At 37.2% G+C, this 20,330-nt stretch overlaps 1 protein-coding gene across 3 annotated transcripts in view; it reads right to left on the bottom strand.

Annotated features, from left to right (window-relative positions):
• Positions 1-20,330, bottom strand: part of lrp5 (low density lipoprotein receptor-related protein 5) — a 205,802-nt gene that overhangs the window by 22,373 nt on the left and 163,099 nt on the right. For all 3 annotated transcript variants that reach the window (XM_039738958.1, XM_039738978.1, XM_039738968.1), the window contains exons 8-14: positions 11,947-12,163; positions 10,622-10,911; positions 9,084-9,310; positions 8,370-8,554; positions 7,083-7,406; positions 6,067-6,266; positions 313-524 (exon numbers count right to left, since the gene is read on the bottom strand). In XM_039738958.1, coding sequence (XP_039594892.1) covers positions 313-524; positions 6,067-6,266; positions 7,083-7,406; positions 8,370-8,554; positions 9,084-9,310; positions 10,622-10,911; positions 11,947-12,163 — 1,655 coding nt within the window. The remainder of the gene's footprint in view (positions 1-312; positions 525-6,066; positions 6,267-7,082; positions 7,407-8,369; positions 8,555-9,083; positions 9,311-10,621; positions 10,912-11,946; positions 12,164-20,330) is intronic.

Genomic DNA, 20,330 nt, shown 5'->3' with positions numbered 1-20,330 from the left:
AGTTTCTCATCTGTTAAACACATGGCTGAGAGACCAACCCGTTAATAAATTGTAAAAAATGTTTGGAAGGAACATGAAGGAGTCTCTCCTTAAACACTGACAACTAAAGAAAAGAGTGTTTTGGATATTTGTTCATTAAGTCACCAGACTCCACATTGGAAGAAAAATTTTGGAAAAAAAAAAAAAAAATCACACTAGTGACAATGAAATTGAATATGACTGTAATTTTAGAATTTATAAGCAAGCAAAAAAAAACCCACAATGACCATTTCCTTATCAACCGAAAAAGTGTAAAAGACAATTCCTTCTTACCCTCTTTCAGCATTCAACACAATTGCTCGTGGACGGTCATGTTCTCTACGAAGCACTACACCAATGACATTCCCATCCAGTCTATGAACATTAATTGTGTTCGTGGCCTCACATGTCCAGTACACAGTGCGACTGAAAATATCGATGCTCAGGTCATGAGGCTGCTTTTCAGTATTCTGAACCTGGTTTGATGCAGAGACTACAGAAGATAGCTAAAAGAGAAAACAAAAATGATTAAATATTTTAAAAACTACACAAGAATAGAAGAAAATTAAACAGCAATTTTACAAATGACATGACCGCATTCTGTACATAACAATGTTATCCAGTATCTTCTTCATAGATAGATAGATACTTTATTAATCCCAAGGGGAAATTCACATACTCCAGTAGCAGCATACTGATAAAAACCAATCAGTTTCTTAAAAGTGCTTGAATATTTGTTTCAGATACATGAATCTACTGTTCACTCGACATTCTTATGATGGTTTAGAAGAAATGCTCCTTTCTCATTTCTGTTGTCCACTTTTAATAAATCCTGGACCGGGCATCCAAGTGGCCTTACCGCACTAAAGAGGTTTACGTTCATTAGCCTGTAAAAGCAGGACAACTCCTTTAATTCATGCTTACTGATGCATATTTTTTGTAGTGCTCGCTCCAAAAATGTTATCCAATGCTCAAAATTCAATCTCATTAAAGCGTTTCAGAGCTTAAGCAAAACATCCTTGGATTTGTATTTAGCAGTGTGTTATGAAATAGTCTTATGGTTATCACTACCATATTTGACTTGTAATGCTGTCTCATAGATCAATTTCTATGGCTGGATGTTGTCCATGTTAAGTTTAAGGCTGGGTTTATAATTCCCGCAATGTGACGCATGCTGCAGTGGACACTCCTGCTACGCAAGCATTTTGCGGTTTATACTTGCACGTATATTTTACGTAAATCTGGAAGAATCCACCAGGTGGCAGTGCGAGATATCACAGTGAGAACAGGTTCGGCTTCGCTGTGTTGTGAATTGCCTGGAACACCTATTAAATTCCGATGACACCTTGCCGCAATATCTCTCCATTATAAAAAAAAAAATCTTGGGGAGGCAGACTAGTGAGACGAGACGTGATCTTCTCAGAAGACAATTTGAAGTCCCATGAGAGACACTAAGTTGCTTCCAGCTCTTAAAACAACGACATGCGACAAGCAGAACAGACAGCTCGCCAGCAGCAGTAAGACAGCAGATGATCCAACGGCATCTCCTTAGCGTGCATTCAGAAGCCGACCCCCCCCCCAGAACATGAGCAGCATTATACGTCCTACGAGAAACAGATGTAACCACACCCGGGGCAGGAAATAAAGGACAAGTATTGTTTTTACAAAAGTTTTTAAAAGTAAAAGTGAAAATAATGCACATGTAACAATTCCCATGAAAATAATCTCTTTAAATTGTATATCTAGTAAACCAAACACGGGGGTGGGCGAGCGAAGCGAGCAGGGGGTGGAGCCCCCTAGTCTCTGAAAAGGATGTTTAATGATTAAATCCATCAATCCAGGGATGTGTCCATTCCAGCTAGCATTGAGCACAAGGCAAAAGCAAACCCTAAACAGGGCATCAGCTCATCGTAAGGTGAATACAAGCACACACATACACACTGGCGTCATTTTAGTGTCACCAAATGTGCATATCTTTGGAAGGAAACCGGAGCACAGTGTGGAAACCCAGCAGGAAAACATGCAGACTCCAGGCAGGGAACACTAGCGATGTGAATCCCTGCGAGACAGCACCGCTACTGCTCCGCCACTGTGTCACCCCCATGTGTGTAATTATTACCAGTATTCATTATTTAAACTAAATTTACGATTTATCTGTAAAATGTAACATACATACTTTAATGCATTTAATCATGAAAACGATGTCAAGTATAAATTTAAATATTCCACATTTGCAGAGAGTTGGAATATCATACATTTAATGTATTCTGTGTGGTGATCTATTGCTGCTGCCGTCAGGTCAGGAGGAAATCCCAGAAGCTCATAACGATTAAAAAATGGATGACGTTTACAATAGCCTGCTTTAATGATAAACTAAACTTAGAGGTTAAAGTGGACATTTCAAGATTAAAGCCGAAATTTCCACTTTAATCTCAAAATACACCTTTTCACCATGTCCTTATTTTTTTTTCCCTCTGTGGCTATACATTATGTTGCTGTTGTGAAGTTGCAAAAAAAAAAAATGACAGCACAAAAGATGGTATGCGAGACTTTTAAAACGTATTGTGTCATTATGATCGGGAATATGCAACGCTTAAATATAAAGAGACAATAAATGCATCTGTAAATTGGCATTTTGCTTCACCACATTGAACCATTCATCAGACATCAAAGTGCACACATCGATCCCACACAGCGGCTTTCTGTCACATGTAGATAGTAAACAGAGACTCTGACGTCACATTCCAACTTTTATCACACTGCACCCCCAGACTTTTTGCTGGTACTGCAACTCGCGCACACATCGTGTTAATTTCTGAGGACCTGCTCTGAGGACGCGTCAAATGATCGCTGGGAACATGTGGCAGCCATGATGCATGCACATACGTGTCCTGGATGTGAAGTACAAATGAGTCCTAAAAGTCTGTTTGGTTTTTTCTTCTCCGTAAACTGATAATAAAATAAAAATAAAATTTATTTATATAGCACCTTTCCCATGCTCAAGGCATTTCACAGAGTTTCAGAAAGAACATCAGGGTATACATAACATTGGATACAAATATTTTCTGCACATAACATTAAAACGGATAAGTAGGGGGTATATGAAGCATTAAATAGAATAAAATGACAATAAACCAAAGTAAAATAGTAAATTGAACACTAAAAGTCTGAACAAATCATATATATATAACATGCACAAATTATTCTAAGGATCTGGGCTGGGAGGTAAACTAAAAGAAGGTGCAGAACATTAGGTTAAGTTAAACGCCTTCCTGAACAGATACATTTTACGTTGTTTTTTTTTTTTATTAAAAATGAATTGTCAGCTGATGTGATTAATTTAGGGAGATTGTTCTAAAGTTTGGGCTATAGAGCTGAAGGCCCTGTCACCCACAGAGTCTAGGTTAGTGTGGGGCACAGCAAGACTGCCACAATCAGTGGACCTTAGTGGATGAACAAGAGCACAGCAATGGAGAAGGTCACTGATGTAGTCTGGTACAATGAAATTTAAATTCTTGTAGCTTATTACTAGAATTTTATATTCAATCGTGCAAGTCAGAGCGCCAGTGAAGGTGAAGCTGGATGTTTATGTGCTCGCTGTTGCTAGTTTGTGTAAGGACACTTGCAGCTGAGTTCTGAATCAACTGGAGCTGTGATACAAGCCAGTAGGGTAGGGGTTGGAAGCAGTGCACTGCCACACCTACCATATGACGAACTACCCAGATTGGGATCCAAGTGCAGCCGTACAACAGGAGACACTTCAGCACCACCCTGAACAGTGTGAGGTTTTTTTTTTATATACAGTGGCTGGAGTGCCAATCCTGCCACCAACGCACAACTTTGCCCAGTATGCAGATTGATGTCATACCCGGGACAGAGCAATTGCAGATTAAGGGTCTTGCTCTTACCTTACCTTCCGACTGCTGCTTCAGATCCCTAGCCTCAGAGGGAGTTATAATAATGTTTCTTCCACATTCCCAAACATATGTTGCTTAGGATGACTAGTGATTCTCTCTAGAGGTTTTGAGCATGTGCACAAGTCGATCATTGGACTGGCACCCTTTTGTTCTGGCGCCTCTGAATTAGATTTAGCTAGTGTGATGATGCTGTATTACCCCTTTAAATCGAAATGAATTAAATTTGGAACACATTACAGCGGTTTACAAATATATTTATAGTTGAAATTGTGAAAGAAAAATAAACTACTTGCAAGCTACAAAGGGTTAAAAGCCGTTTGCTCTAAAGGCAGGTTAGTCATACAGGTGTCTATCATAAGATGGTGCAGTAAAGTGATTTAGGACAATTTCCTTTTTTAGGAATGCATCTATTAGGACACATACACAAAAAAAAGAAACAGATTTTCTGCTAGATGAGATGAGATGTTTAGAAAAACAATATTATGCTGTTTAAGAAGTAATAATAATTAATAATAATTCTTTACATTTATATAGTGCTTTTCTCACTACTCAAAGCACTCAGCAATTGCAGGTTAAGGGCCTTGCTCAAGGGCCCAACAGAGCAGAGTCCCTTTTGGCATTTACGGGATTCGAATCGGCAACCTTCCGATTGCCAATGCAGCTCCCTAGCCTCAGAGCCACCACTCAGCCTTCTAAAGGCCAGGGAGGAAGATACGAAAATATAAAAATAAGATGACTGAAAAGTAAGAAGCTGTTCTGCCTTGCAACGTAGAATCCATGTACTCATCGGTGACTGAATAGAAATGTAATTGATCAAACTATTTCTGTCTTCCTAAAGGTTTTTCCACAAAGTACAGGCAACTAAAGTGGTTTTGTTTAGGATTAAACTTTAAGCTATGGTTGAACTTTGGGATTTAAGTCCACTCCACATCATCACCTTATCAAGTGCATCTGTGAAGTACATACAACAGGCAACAGATGTATAGAAAACAATGACTGAGTTTAGAAAAGGTGATGACTTTAAGATTAACAGACTTGCAATGTTGTCAGTTTATTTCATGTGGTACAGAGTTCTGCAAAGCTTTTATTAGCTATGAACAGCCAGCAACTTAGCGCCTTATAACAAATGAGATCATGATTAATTAACTGCAAACAAATTAACCAAAAATGGCACCATTCTTCAACTCATACAAAGACGGATGTTTTGATAAAGGTGACATCTGTAGGCAAGTCTCCAGGGGGAATTCAAGTTTCACTAATGGAAAAAGCACTTGCCACATTTTAAACCACACATGCTCTTCTCCTTAAAGTGCACTTGGTTAAATGTTCCAGCAATTCATTATTGAAATTCCAAGGGGTGTAACTACTGGATAGTCTTAATTTATTGTCCATGAATCAACCTTAATGTTTTGTTTTTGGACTATAAAACAGATAATTGGTAATACTAAAAGTAGTAACTTGAAATATAAAAGGAAGGAATTGAGCATCACAAGATTAATATTTTGGTGCCAAACAGATGTAGTTCCCCAAAATCATCAACATATTTCTGTCCATCCAGCTGACTATCATGATCTCCCCAAACACGTGGCCTATAAAAAATACACATACTAAAAAAAATAATAATTTAAGCAAGGCCTGTGCACAAACGGCAACAGCATTCATTACACATCAACCTGATCATTTTACCACAATGGCTTCTGGAAAGCAGGAACCTAGAAGGAAGCAAACGGTCTCCAATCCACAAAAAGATGAAATGGATTCCAGTAATTACAGACCAATAAGTCTTAACTTTGTGACTTACATTTTGTCACTTTTTATGAATCTAGGCTTTCCACTTTTTCTGTCCTGGTTAAATCCAGTTTGCATTTTCTCAAGACAATAGTGGAAACCTGTGTATGGAGACTTCGATTTTTGGCACTATTTCTTGTGCCAAAAAAAAAATACCCCTTAATTTTGCAAAACAAAAGACTGACAGATTTCCTGAGACAGTTAAGTTTGGCCATTTTAAACACAGAATTGAATTTTAAGAACAATACCTTGCAGCCCAAGAAAGGACAATTTACTTGTTTTATCAAACAGAACAGGTTTATTTTAGTTTTCGTTGAGATTATAAAAAATTTTGTTTTCTTACCTGCTGGCCATCATCCCTGGCTCTCTTAATGTTGTTTTGACGACCATCCACCCAGTAAATAAGTTTATCCAGAGGATCATAACTTATAGCTTTAACATTTCGCAGTCCTTGAATTGGAAGAATAATATCCGGGCTCTGTTCATCCAGTACCATGCGGCTAATAGCAGTTTTTTGGCTGAAGAGAAGGAAGCTAGAAGGAGCTGAAATACAGTTCAAAGAGTTACAGATTTTAATTTTCTGAGCCTGCATGCTTGCTGAAGTGAGCTATTTTTAAATCAGATTATAAAGGAACCTACAGTAATCTTGTCTACGAAACCAGTCATAAAGCAAGGAAAGGGTCATACTGAGTAAAGACCACACATTTTTATAATTCTGTACTAGACATTCACACCAAAAACTCTTCAGATATTTATGTTGAAAGGCAAAAATGGCATTTCTCTATTATTTAAACACATATGGACAAAGATATTCCACATAATAATAAAATGCAAAAGCAGTTATTCAAAGCATCCAAAATAATGCAGCATATACAGAGATACAAATAAGATTCTGCTTTCTTCATTTTTCAGAAATTATGCCTTCCATCCTCACTCTGGATAGAAGCCGACAAGTGACTTTCACATGAAATGTCTTAGTTTAGTCAGACAAGTGTTAAGAATGCAGAGGAACAGCTCAAGGAATGCTTCCAAGCATTTCAGATAATGATGAATAGCAGTGGACCAATAAACTGTTTAAGCAAAGGGAAACTTATACAAACAAAATAAAAACAATACTTTCAAGTTTTGCATTCCTACCTGCCTATAAGTAATTTTCCATACCAGCAATCTAAATAATCACTTAACACTTGGGAAGATGTTATTGCTGAAAACTAAGTTTCATTTTATTTTATTCTTGTTTTTTTTTTTAATCCTACAGGCAGGTGAACAAGTGATTGAAAGTAAGTCAAATCATATTTAGGTTCAGACACTTGCAAAAATAGCACACACCATAGGACCTAGAACTTGTAAGTTACTTACAGCTACAATTCTTTAAATCGGAATCCAAAATGTAATGTGATGCACATCCACACTTATATCCCTGAGGTACAGCCAAACACAGATGGGCACACTGCCCGTTGTTCTGTGCACATTCATTTAAGCCATCTTGGCGTGAAGAGTGGAAAACCAAAATATCCATAACATAGTCCAGATGTCCTTGAATTACTGTGCGGTTTTGCCCATTTGTCTTGTCGGCTCTCTCGATACTACGAAGATTCCAGTCTGTCCAATAAATATAATCTCGATACTGGGTGAGACCAAATGGATGGGGGAGATCATCGGCTATAACCTCCCTTTGCTGACCTGGAAGGAAAATCAGACAAAAAAAAGGAGTGAAATGAAACTTCCAAATGTTTCTAGATTTGAACATACTCTATTATTCTGCCAGCAACTGATGAAAAAATGAATCTATGCAACATTTACCAGTAATTAACAAGCAAACAAAGGGAATCATGCAACAACATAGAGTATTTAAGCAGGCTAAGTTCCCATCCATCGTATTTTAACATTGCAGAACACATTTATATATGCAAAATGTTGTACTCTTCCCTTACAGTACATTGAGATGACCCAAAATTACCTCAAAAGCATTAAATTACCTATGTCTTAATAATGCATATTTGTATATGATATAATATAGTTTTATTTTACCCCAAAAGGAGTTTGCATGTTCTGTGTGGGTTTCCTCCCACAGTCCAAAGACATGCAGGTTAGGTGGATTGGCGATTCTAAAGTGTCCCTAGTGTGTGGGTGTGTGCCCTGCGGTGGGCTGGCCCCGGGGTTTGTTTCCTGCCTTGCGCCCTGTGTTGGCTGGGATTGGCTCCAGCAGACCCCCCGTGACCCTGTAGTTAGGATATAGCGGGTTGGATAATGGATAGATGATTGGATTACCCCAAAAATGTCTAATATCAGTCACAAGGAAATACTGTATTTTGGGAATGTATGGGTCTTGTGTAAGAACATCCTCTAAAAGTGGGGTTGGGGCGAATTAACACACACCTACTGTAGGTGCCTAACACATTGCAAATGAAGCTTTGAAAAATCTGCTCATTTTACCAGGACTATAAAAAAAGATTAACAGCAAAAAGATTTCTGTTTTTGTACTTCAAATTAAAATTCTAAGAAAGCAAATTACTTATGATGCTCAGCCAATACAGCATAAGACCCAATAGCATAATCAAAGAGACTATCTTTAATAAATGTAATAACTAATACTGTAAATGATTTCTGTGCTGATAAAAATAAAGTCCACATAATTATTCTTACCAAGCATGTCAGAGGACTCAATCATGCACGTATCCAGATCTGTCCAGTAGATTCTTTGATCAGTGTAGTCAATAGTGAGGCCATTTGCTCTCCCCACCTTATCTACCAATGTTGTGCTATTGGCACCGTCCATATGCGCTCTTACTATCTTTGGTTTTCCTCCCCATTCGGTCCAGTACATGTAACTAGGAAAATGGAAGGAGAGAAAGAGAAGTGGGGAACAAAAGCAATTAAAGATTCATCTTCAAAGAACCATTACGAATTAAGGTTTAACTATCAATAAGTCTCAACAAGGACCTACAACATGGACAACACAACTCAGCCTACCTAGAAGGCTAAACGTTTTAGCTGAGATATTTTACCAAAAGAGGTCCGGTAGAAGCAAAATTAAATTGAAACTACAGAAATAATGCTTTAAAGAAAGTAATGTTTGTTAAAGTTTGCTGCAGGCAGGATTTTTTCCTGTCTTCAATGGTTGGATAAGTGTAGTTGCTAGCGATATGATAACCAAATATGGACTGAAAAAGCATTTAAAAAAAATGCAGCAGAAACAGGATTATGGCCTCAGTAGTGTTAAACGCTTAAAGGAGTTGTTTGCTATTGCCAATAATTCTTCTGACCCCAAAATTAAAGAAAGATACATCATTACTCATTCGGGTAGATATATAACATGCTGGCTTCACTCATGCTCAAGCAAAATGTAAGAGAATTTACCCATTAGCTGGATCAAGTGCCAGTGATCGAGGATTATCCAAGTCTTTCCATACTAACACTTGTCGATACTGACCATCCAGACGTGCTACTTCAATTCGATTTGTTCCCGTGTCTGCCCAGTAAAGATTCTTGCCCATCCAGTCAACAGCCATCCCTTCAGGGTAATCGAGTCCGAACTCTATCACATGCTCCACTGAGCTACCATTCATGAATGCTCTGCTTATGGTCTGCAAAATGAAGATAATTAGGTAGTATGACAAGTCCTTTGATGATATTGGAAATACTGACAGAATAGATCTGCTTATCATGATACAATAGTTTTTAGATTTTTATTTTAATATTGATTGAAACTATAACACAATTACATCTACTTAAAGAAAATTTAAATACTGTCTGCATATTGCATCAAGTATAAACAGCTATATGAATTTTAATGAAAGCTGAGATACATTTTAACGATACCCCAAGACAGAAAGCAGGCTATTAGATGCTTTCTATTTGTAGCTTGATTATTTTTTTTTCTCAAACATAATAGTGTAAAATCTGGAGACGAAACCGTAAAACAGTTATTTCCAGTGGTCTTGGTAATGTTGTGGGCACAGAAACGTTCAACATGCACATCATTATTTGAAAAACCCTGTTACTAGTTATACCCATGATTACAACTTCAACTTAAAACCTACTCATCAAAAAGTAACTAGGGCTAAACAATTGCAAACAAGCATAATGAACCGAATGTTTGCCTCTCATTTCTTATGTTCTTATTTGAACTGGATGCACTAATCATCAAGTGTATTCCCATATTAATAAGACACTAGGCAAGTCTTTGAGTACATCAGGGATCCTCTTGCACTAAAGTCCTTTCTCCCATGTCTGGCTTCATGTGGCAGGATTAAAGGAAGAGCAGCAGCAAGGACCAACTTATTTATGCTGCAAAACATAACTAAAAAGCAGTGCACCAACATGTATTACCTGATATGGCAGATATGATTTAATTATGTGTGAGCTTGCTTAGAGTATTTACATATAGAATTAATACTTAATGGCAAAGGTGAGGCACCACTCTCCATATATGTCAAAACACCACACATTTTTCTATAGTGATTCATTTTTTAATAGTAATTTAATAAATGTACGTCGCAGGAATAAAACTAGTCTCTCTCTCTCTCTTTCTATATATATATATATATATATATATATATATATATATACACATACACACACACATCTATATGTACATCTTTATCTATATATCTGTATCTATGTCTATATATTTATATATTTTGCACCTTAACAGAAGATCTAATTCCACTACATTCGTATACCAGAACAAAATTGTACCAGCTCTATTCTCCAAGATAAACTCGGAATTGCATCTAAAAAAAAAACTGAACAAATGGTTTGCATGAATGAAGTAAGACTGTACATTTCATGTGAGTGTTGATATGAATATTAGCATACTGATATTTGAAAAATGCTACAAAGTGAGCCAAGTCATCTAAACAGTTGTGGCACAGGGAGAAAGATGACTCAAATACCTTTAAGCTAACATCCGTCCAATATATTCTGTTATCAGAAACATCAAAATCAAGTGCCGACGCTTCTTTTACTCCTGTGAGGGGAATAGCCACATCATTATGATTTGTGCCCAGAGAAATCCTTCTAATATCTGCTCTGCTGCTGAAGAGAAGAAAGGCTTCAGGTACAACGCAGGATTTCATGTCATTCAGCAGTTCAAGACCCATTGGGCAAGCACACTTCGGGCCCTGTGGCCTGTGGAAACACAGGTGGCTACAACCTCCATTGTTGTCAGCACATGGATTAGTCCCTGAGAAGAAAATGTATTGAAATTATTGTCTTACAGGTATAATTTTGCACTGTTACAAGACAAAATTAATGTCTGCTCAAATGTATCATTAATTTTCATTTAATTTGAAGGTTAATTCAGTAGTTACTTTCTAAGAAAAATGCAAACATCTAAATAGATAATGAATGAGGATGGCAAACTACTGCTCACAGAAGATGGGAAAATCTTTGATCTGGTTATGGATGTGTTGAGTCATGGGATAAAAAAACCAATCCCCCTGATATAGGCTGTTTGCTGATGATGTTGTATTGTGTAGCACCAGAAAGGAGGAAGTGGAGAGAAGTTGGAAGAATGGAGGAGGGTTGAAGATAAGGAAGACGACAGAAAATCTGAGGTGTAATGATGATCGGGATACAGACATTAGCCTGGAGGGAAAGAGACTAAAAAGAGTGGATACATTTAAATATCTAGACCAGTGGTAGACAAGAATGGAAAACTAGATGCACAGATAACATACATGGAGAGGGCAGTGTGGATGGAACAACTGGAAGAAGATATCAGGAGTGTTGTGTAATCAAATAATTAAGAAGAATGTCAAAGGTAAGGTTTTTAAGAGAGTGGTAAGACCAGCAGTAATAAAAGGCAACACCGGAGAAGTTACGTGTGGCAGAAATGAGAATGTTGAGATGGATGCGTGGAGTAACAAAAAAAAGGACAGAATAAGAAATGACACAATCAGGGGTACAACATAAGTAGGAGAGATGTCTAAGAAAGTACAAGAAAGTATGTTGAAATGGTGTGGACATGTGATGGGGAGAAACAATATGTGGGCAAAAGAGTGATGGTAATAGAAGTCCAGACAAAAAGAAAGTGAGGAGACCAAAGTCGGAGGTGGGAGGATAAAGTAAATGAAGATGTGAAGGAAAAGGGCTTGACTGGTGAGGAGGTACAGGACTGAGCTGTATGGAAAAGGCTGATCAAGCAACATTTTGAAGGGATGAAAATTGTCACAACAAAATTGAATCAGCAATGCTAGGGAAGGTGCGTAAAACATACCAAAAACTGCCGTGACTCTTGTTGCTTTCAGACCCATTAGATCAGGAAGTTGATCTATGATAATTTCTCTGATAGCCTTGCTGGTATGAACTCTTTCAATACTCCTCCTCTGCCAGTCTGTCCAGTAGATATAATCCCCAAGTAATGTAAACCCAAAAATATGAGGCAACTTGTCTTCTAATATTGTCCTTCTTTCTGTGCCATCTATATTAATAACCTGAAAAAAAGCAAAAAATCTGCGTAAACACTAAAACAATCAGTGTGTTAAAGAATTTTATGAAAGACTAGGAAATTAAATACAAAATGTAGTCACTGAGATAATCAATGTTTGTCAACAAAAACAATGAAAAAATTATGTATAGTGGTAAATAGTAAGAGACCTAATAAGCTACAAACAACTGTGTGATGTAACATAGTATTAACATGAAAAAAAAAACGATCACGCATAACTGTTCAAGGTTACAAAAGGGAGAGCATAAAATATAAAAGTGCTTTTACTACATAACAATCTGACGTAATTTCAATGTCAAAATTATTAAACTGTGGCTCTGCTTTCATTCTGACAATGTTATTTTAAACTCTCCTGTTGAATAAATAACATCAAAAGTGCAATCTATTTCACAGCTGGTACTCTTCTGAAGGTGACACCTTAGCATCAAGATACGTAGTAACATTCATAAATGCAATAACTGGGGGAAATTTTTTCAATCAGGATATATACAAAAAGCAGCATGGACATAAAAAACAGAGGGTAATGATGATACAGTGTAAAGAAAAGACCAGTTACAGTACATCAGGGTAAAGTGAAGGTTTTAACATAAAAACATGGAGGGAATGAACAACTGCAATGATCGCAATATTGGAAACAGTGAGAGGCATTAAAATAAAAATACAAAAATCCTTATATACATCGTCCAATGATGTCAGGATAGGCATCAGCTCCCAACTCTCCTTAACTAGATGAAGAGATTATAAAACAAACAGATGATCCATCTACATCGTGACTGTTGTAGGTTATTTGGTGCTTGAAATACTTCACACTGGCCTCTTTTGAATGCTTGCACTCACATACTTTATTTAAACCTGAGAGAAGGTCAGAAAAGGCATTACAGCAACATGGCAGAACTTGAAAGAGACACTTCAGTACTGGTCTTAGGGTGCACTGACGGCTGGCCTCCATGGGAAAATTTAACGATAGATGGATTCACTGGCAAATGTACATTTTTGGCACTTATTAGTTATTTCTTTGTTTCTTTAAGCAGAGTTTCTGGCAGCTTCTGTCTCGTCTGAGGGTAAGAAAAGCCGATCTGTGTTAGCAGAGGCTTTGCAGATGGAATTGCTAAGGCAGCTGGCAGCTTTTGTAATGTTCAGACTCTCTAGAAAAGGTGATCACAACTTTGTTGCTTAACAGAAGAATTAAGACCCTTAATCATTTCTCTGATATTACTGAATTATCAAGTCAAGTGACCTTCATTGCTATACCATCTCTACACATACTTTGGTCATTATATAATGGTATGAAATTACATTCCCCAGGACCACAGTGAAATATTTAGACCATAAATATGACCATATAGCAATATAGGGGTTGGTTATTTCACACGGGAATGGAGAACATTGGAATCACTTTGACAAACAACTATCAGTGAAGATACAAGATGTACAATGGACAAGGAATGCAAAGAAATGCAGAAACACAAATTAATTAGGAAAGAGTCTATAATATGATGTGTATGCAGGGACAGGGAGGTGACACTGTGTTTAGGAGCCTGACTGCGTTTGTCCACAGACTGTGATACCTTCCGCCAGATGGAAGCAGGGGAGATTGTGGGATGAATCCCTAACAATGAAGGAGACCTTACAGATACGATTTGTGAGAATGACCTCAACAGAAAGAAGAGGAGTCCCAATTATAGACTTAAGGCAGAGTGCTGTCTCTGTGACTAAGGATCTGTGCTGGTATCTAGAAGGTTGCAGATTCAAATCCTATTACTGCCATTACTCTGTTGGGCCATTGAGCAATGCTCTTAAACTGAAAATTGCTCCAGGGCTGCTGTACAACGGCAGATGCTGCACTCTGACCCAACCCTCCCATAAAACTCCCAAAGGTCTTGAGAAAAGACAATTTCCCATTGGAGATTGACAAAGTGTATCAAATCAAAATAATGCACTCTATACAGTATGGCCTTGTGATCAGATGCATTACAGTTCTCATATCAGACAGTGATGTGACTGGTTAGGACATCTTCAGTGGTGACCCTGAAGAATATGTTGAGGATATAGTTTTGAAGGCTTGCTTGCCTTCTTCAGCTGATACAGAAAGTATATTGTAATTTATTTCTGAAGTGGCCATTTACCTCTGTGAAAAGGATCACGTGGGCTTGGTTTGGTGTGTTGCATTTACCCCATTTTTAGAAACCCACTGCACACCCTGCCCAAGACTTCTTCCAGATATTTCTTTTCTTGTCTTCTTACAGAGTCAAGGCTGGTGGGCACTGTTAAAAAAATATGGCCTGTCAAAGCACTGTGGGGCATTCCTTGTGTGATTTTGGGACATAAATGAAATAAATTGGCTAATAAAGTGGCTGCTGTGCTGTATTCATTGACCATGTCAGGTCCTCCACCAGATGCTCACCAAGGAATTTGGTGCCTTCCAGTCTCTGTACAACAGAGCTCCACATGTAGAGTGTGAGCAGGGTGGGTCTCTTATAAAGTCCAAGATAATTTCTTTAGTTCTATCAACATTGAGAGACTGGTTGTTGTACTTGCACCAGTCTACCATCTGCTGCTCAACTTACATTCTGTACTCTGTCTCATCATCATTGTTGATGAGATTCACTTCTATCGTGTCACCAGCAAACTTGATAATGGTGTTGGAACTGTATGTCTCATTACAGTCACAGGCTAACAAGGTGAACAGAAGTGGGCTGATCATGCAGCCTTAAGAGGATTCAATGTCAATGTTATAGTGCTTTAGATGCTATTTCCAATGTAGATTGTCTGTGGCCTACATATCAGGAAGTCCAACATCTAGTTGCAAAGGGATGAACTGAAGCCCAGCAGCCTCTGCTTTCCTGTCAGGTTCTGAGGGACAATGGTATTGAATGCTGAACTGAATCAATGAACAGCATTGCAGTCTAATTGTTTATCTTGCCCAGTTGTTACAGCATGTTACCACTCTAACCTGTCCACCAAACAAACTGCAGAGGGTCATTTGAGGTAGGAGGGTGTGTTTTCATGTGTCCCGTGACAAGTCTCTAAAAGGACTTTGTGATGATGAATGTGAGAGCTATAGAACAATAGTCACTGAGGTATGAGGCGACGGGTTTGGCATTGGTATAATGGTGGTGGATTTGAATATTATACACTAAGATGTTGTACTCTGTTGTATTTTCATTTCAGAACACTGAGCTTCAATTTTTTTCTTTAACGTGACTTCATTTTTTGTTAGAAAATAATTACCGAAAAATGGGAAATTTGTGTACATTATTTAGTTCCCATACTTTAGCTTTTGCCTCAATAACATTGTTAAATCTTCTGAGGTAAAGATACTCCAGCTTTGCCCACTGATCTGGAGTGTGTCTGCCCCTGGTTGTTCAGGTTAGCTTTAAATACTGGCTTCAGATTATATAGATACACACACACACATATATATATATATATATATATATATATATATATATATATATATATATATATATATATATATATATATATATATATATATATATATATATATATATATATATATATATATATATATATATATATATATATATATAAATAAATAAATAAATATATAAATATAAAAATAAATAAATGATTTGAATAGAAATATAAATAAGCTGTTTAAGTCAGCAGTTGATACCAACGTTGGATTGCCAGGTAATTGAGAATCCATTGACTTATTATGGAGGGACCTGGACAGCATACAGGTTTGGCCCGTTTTCTGGACACGTAGGAAGTAAAAACTGTGAGGTTTAAATACACAATGGGAGGTATGAAAATTGAAAATCCTTTATGAGAAGGATTAAGGTGTCATAGTGGACACATCACTATTGACTATCAGTGTTCAGAAGCCACTAAGACGTCTTAACAGAATGTTAGGTCATATAGTGACCTGATGTATGGAGTACAAGTCCAAGGAGGTTCTGCTCAAGCTTTATATCGCACTGGTGAGGCCTCAACTGGAGTACAGGGAGCAGTTTTGATCTCCATGCTACTAAAAGGACAAAGCAGTGCTACAAATGGTCCAGAGGAGCGACTAGGCAGACTCCAGGGCTAAAGGGCATTAGTTATGAAGAAAGATTAAAAAGGCTGACATTTACTGAAGTGTTAATGAAGGGAATTTGTCCAGTGGATGGAGACTGTGACATTAAAATGAGTTCATCAAACACACGGGGAACACAGTTGGGAACCAGTTTAGGGCACATTTCACAGAAACATTAGGAAGTTTTCCTTCACAGGGAGAAACCCCATTTCACATGGAATAAGTGACCAAGTAGTGTGGCAGACAGTAGGACTTCAGGGGCCTTTCAAAACTCAACTCGATGTTATTTTGGAAGGATAAAATGGACACGACAGAAACTTTGTTGGGCTGAATGGACTGTTCTTGTCTAAAATGTATCCAGTGCTCTAATTTTTAACAATGTAATATTTTAATTTAAAATTAACAGATGCACTTGTTTACTACTACTACTACTAAAGATAATGTGCAACTATGTAATTTCTGAGTGACTGTCCTAGTGAATTTCACTCAAGGTCCTTGAGATAAACTAGGTTTTCATATTTTCAAATTTTGAGTCATGATAGTCAATTTGTTCAGAGTCACACAATGAGTTCATCATGAAGTCTGGTCACCTTCATACATAGGGCTCGTTTATACTTCATACTCTCAGAAGGCGTACATGCATGCATCATGGTTGCCATGTGTTCCCAGCGTTCATTTGATGTACCCTCTGAGCAGGCCCTCAGAAATTCACGCGACGTGTGCATGAGTTGCAGTACCAGCAAAACGTCTGGGGGTGCAGTGTGATAAAAGTTGGAATGGGACATAAGAGTCTCTGTTCACTATCTACATGTGACAGAAAGCTGCTTTGCGGATCCTATGAGATTGGTGTTCGCGCTTCGATGTTTGATGAATGGTTCGATGTGGAGAAGCAAAATGCCAACATACAGATGTATTCGTGGTGCTTTTATATTTAAGCGTTGCATATTCCCGATCGTAATGACACGATACATTTTAAAAGTCTTACATACCGTCTTCTGTGCCGTCTTTTTCTCTAGGGCTTCCCCTGGTCCTGATAGCAGCGGATCGCCACACGGAACACATTAAATGTATGATATTCCAACTCTCTGCACATTTAGAATCCTTAGATTTATACTTGAAATCATTTTCGTGATGAAATGAATTAAAGTATGTATGTTACATTTTACAGATAAATCGGTAATTTTGTTTAAATAATGAATATCGTTAATAATTACACACATGGGGGTGACACAGTGGCAGAGTCACGTCGCTGATATTCCCTGCCTGCAGCTTACATGTTTTTCTTCTGGGTTTCCACAGTGTGCTCCGGTTTCCTTCCAAAGATATGCAGATTTGCTTACACTAAAATGATGCCAGTGTATGTGAGTGCTTGTATTCACCTTGTGATGAGCTGATGCCTCGTCCCCAGTGCTAGCTGAAATGGACAAATCCCTGGACTGATGGATTTAAACTTTAAACATCCTTTTCAGAGATATTGTGGCAAGGTGTCATCGGAATTTAATGGGTGTTCCAGGCAAATTACAACACAGTAAAGCCGAACTTGTTCTCACTGTGATAATATCTCGCACTGCCACCTGGTAGATTCCTCCAGATTTACATAAAGTACGTGTGCAAGTATAAACAGTAAAATGCTTGCGTAGCAGAAGCGTCCGCTGCAGCATGCAGTGCGTGAACTATAACCCTGGCCTAAGTCTTAGTCAGTACAGGGTCACAATGCAACACTTGGCCTAAAAGGGTGGGAGACAAATTATTGTTTAAAATTTTTATTCTTAAATCATCTTTAGAGATACGAGCAATCAAAATTAGGAAGATCTACAGTGGATTCAGAAAGCCTTCAGACCCATATACTTTTTGGACACTTTGTGTTGTAGATTTCAATATAAATGAAATATAATATAAATAATATATAATATAATATAAAAAAATATAAATATACCTACCAATCTATTCTACACTCAAACCATAATGACAAAGTGTAAATATATATTTTCAAAAAGGTTTCTAAATTTATTAAAATCAAAAAGTGAAATCCCTCATTAATAAAGTTAATCTATTTTTAAAATGTAATTAAGACTGACTTTGTGTTATGTGTAAATTAACGGTAACAAACAGAAAGAGAGATAAGAGTGAAAGTTGCTTACAGAAATGAACTGATTGGTTCAATTTAGCCTGCATGCCTATTTTCAGTATGGTACAGCTGTTTTCTAAAGGCCATTATAATTTTGCAATGGGTGTTAACATTGGTAACAGTTGCTTAAAATCGTTTAAATGTCAAATTAAAACATGCTCACGTGAAATCATATATATCGTCTCTTGTTATTCAAGAAAATCACTACTTGAAAACAGCAGCAATACTACCGGTAGTACAATATGTATTAGTAAACCTTTGATTCCCACATGTGAATATCGTTATCGGTCTAAAAAGCCTGTTTCGGTGGGGCACTAAATATCACAATTCTACAGGTGGGACTCATTCATACTTCTGTGTTTCTCCAGAATTCACATTCTCTTCCTGTCCCACTATATTTATTGCACAAAAATAATCAAGGATGAAAATTCATACTGAGGATTAATTCCACAATAAATTGAGTCTTTTGAGAAATTGTTTCAGTCTTAACATGTTGCATAATGGAACATCATGAATCTTTGATCTGATCATATATTGAGTTATTATACACAGAATACTGGACTATTTAAGACAGTTGAAAAAATGTATACAACAGTAAACTGAACATGCCGTATATAATGAAACTTATGAGAGGAGGCCACTCATAACCATTTAAATAATAAATAAAGATACCACTGATGCGCAACTATTTTTCATATAGGAGCATCAAATTATGCTCAGCCAACTCTTGGACCAATTTTCAGAATCAGTAGTGGTCATGTGTGAAATAATTGTTGATTTTACTCTCAAAAAACCTATAATGCTTTTCTTAAATGATCCTTAAGCAAAAAAGTAAATGTGCTTACTTTTCATACCACTTATCAATGCAAAATAAAAGACTAATTTACATGGATGCTCAGATATTCAAGGTTCATTGTGAAAGACGTTAGCCAGTGCTAAGGGTACACACCTGTTTTTGAGGGATGTCTAATCTTTTATTAGAAGATACAGTATGTAAAAAAACATGTACAGCAACACATCATCATATAGTTATCCAAGCCCAACAAAACCTCAAAAAGGCAAGCACAGTGATAGAACCCGTGACGTCAGACCTTCCAAAACAAAAATGCTTTCTTAATACAGTGCTCACAAAATTATACAAAAATTGCCTAAAAACCCTTGAAAAGGAATTTGAAAAAATGTTTGAGACAATGATATCGACTATGAAATGAACACTCAATTCCGCAAATGTATGATAACAGGATTACCACTGACGGAAATTCATTTCCTTTTAAGTGGACCTTAAATACACACGTTAATTGCAGGCTCTGTCACTGTCCCAGGATCGTTCATACTGTATATTTTCATTAACATTCTGGTTTATCTGGATGTCATTAAGGCCTGCAGTATGAAAGATCCTTTATTTAAACTAAGTCATGTGGAAAGCAATGTACAATAAAGTATGAAACATAGAAAAGAATATTTACAATACACAGCACTAGGGTGAAAGAATTTACAGAAGAAGTCATCCAACTGATGTTCTAGCATATACATCTTTCAAAGTAGACAACTAAAACACAGGAATGTAAAACAGGTACACAGATTACAGAAACACAATATACAGGATACACTCAGACATTAAGAACACAGGATGGCAGGACACGAGTGAGCTTGTCAAACTGAGTCTGTTTTTTTTTAACGAGGTAATCGAGCACTCAACTACACACAAGGTGCAGTTTCACATACAAGGGACACGACTTTCCATTTCAAACACACAGTATGATGCAGGTATAAAGAAGTATAATTTCTTTGTACAACTTATTGAGAGAGTCATAATCCAAACTCATGTACTGCAGTAAACTGCAACATTTTCTTAATTTCTATTGGACTGTGTTCCCTAATTTTCTTTCTAAATGGACAGTTAGTAGGTAACTCAGTACAGTAGTACTAAAACAGGCCACTTCGTTATAATCTCTTAAGCAGATGCTCATAATAAAGTAAAATTGT

This window comes from Polypterus senegalus, chromosome 1 (assembly GCF_016835505.1).
Source record: "Polypterus senegalus isolate Bchr_013 chromosome 1, ASM1683550v1, whole genome shotgun sequence".
NCBI lineage: Eukaryota > Metazoa > Chordata > Cladistia > Polypteriformes > Polypteridae > Polypterus > Polypterus senegalus.
The sequence above is the reverse complement of the archived record's forward strand: the minus strand, read 5'-3'. Positions and strand labels throughout refer to the sequence as shown.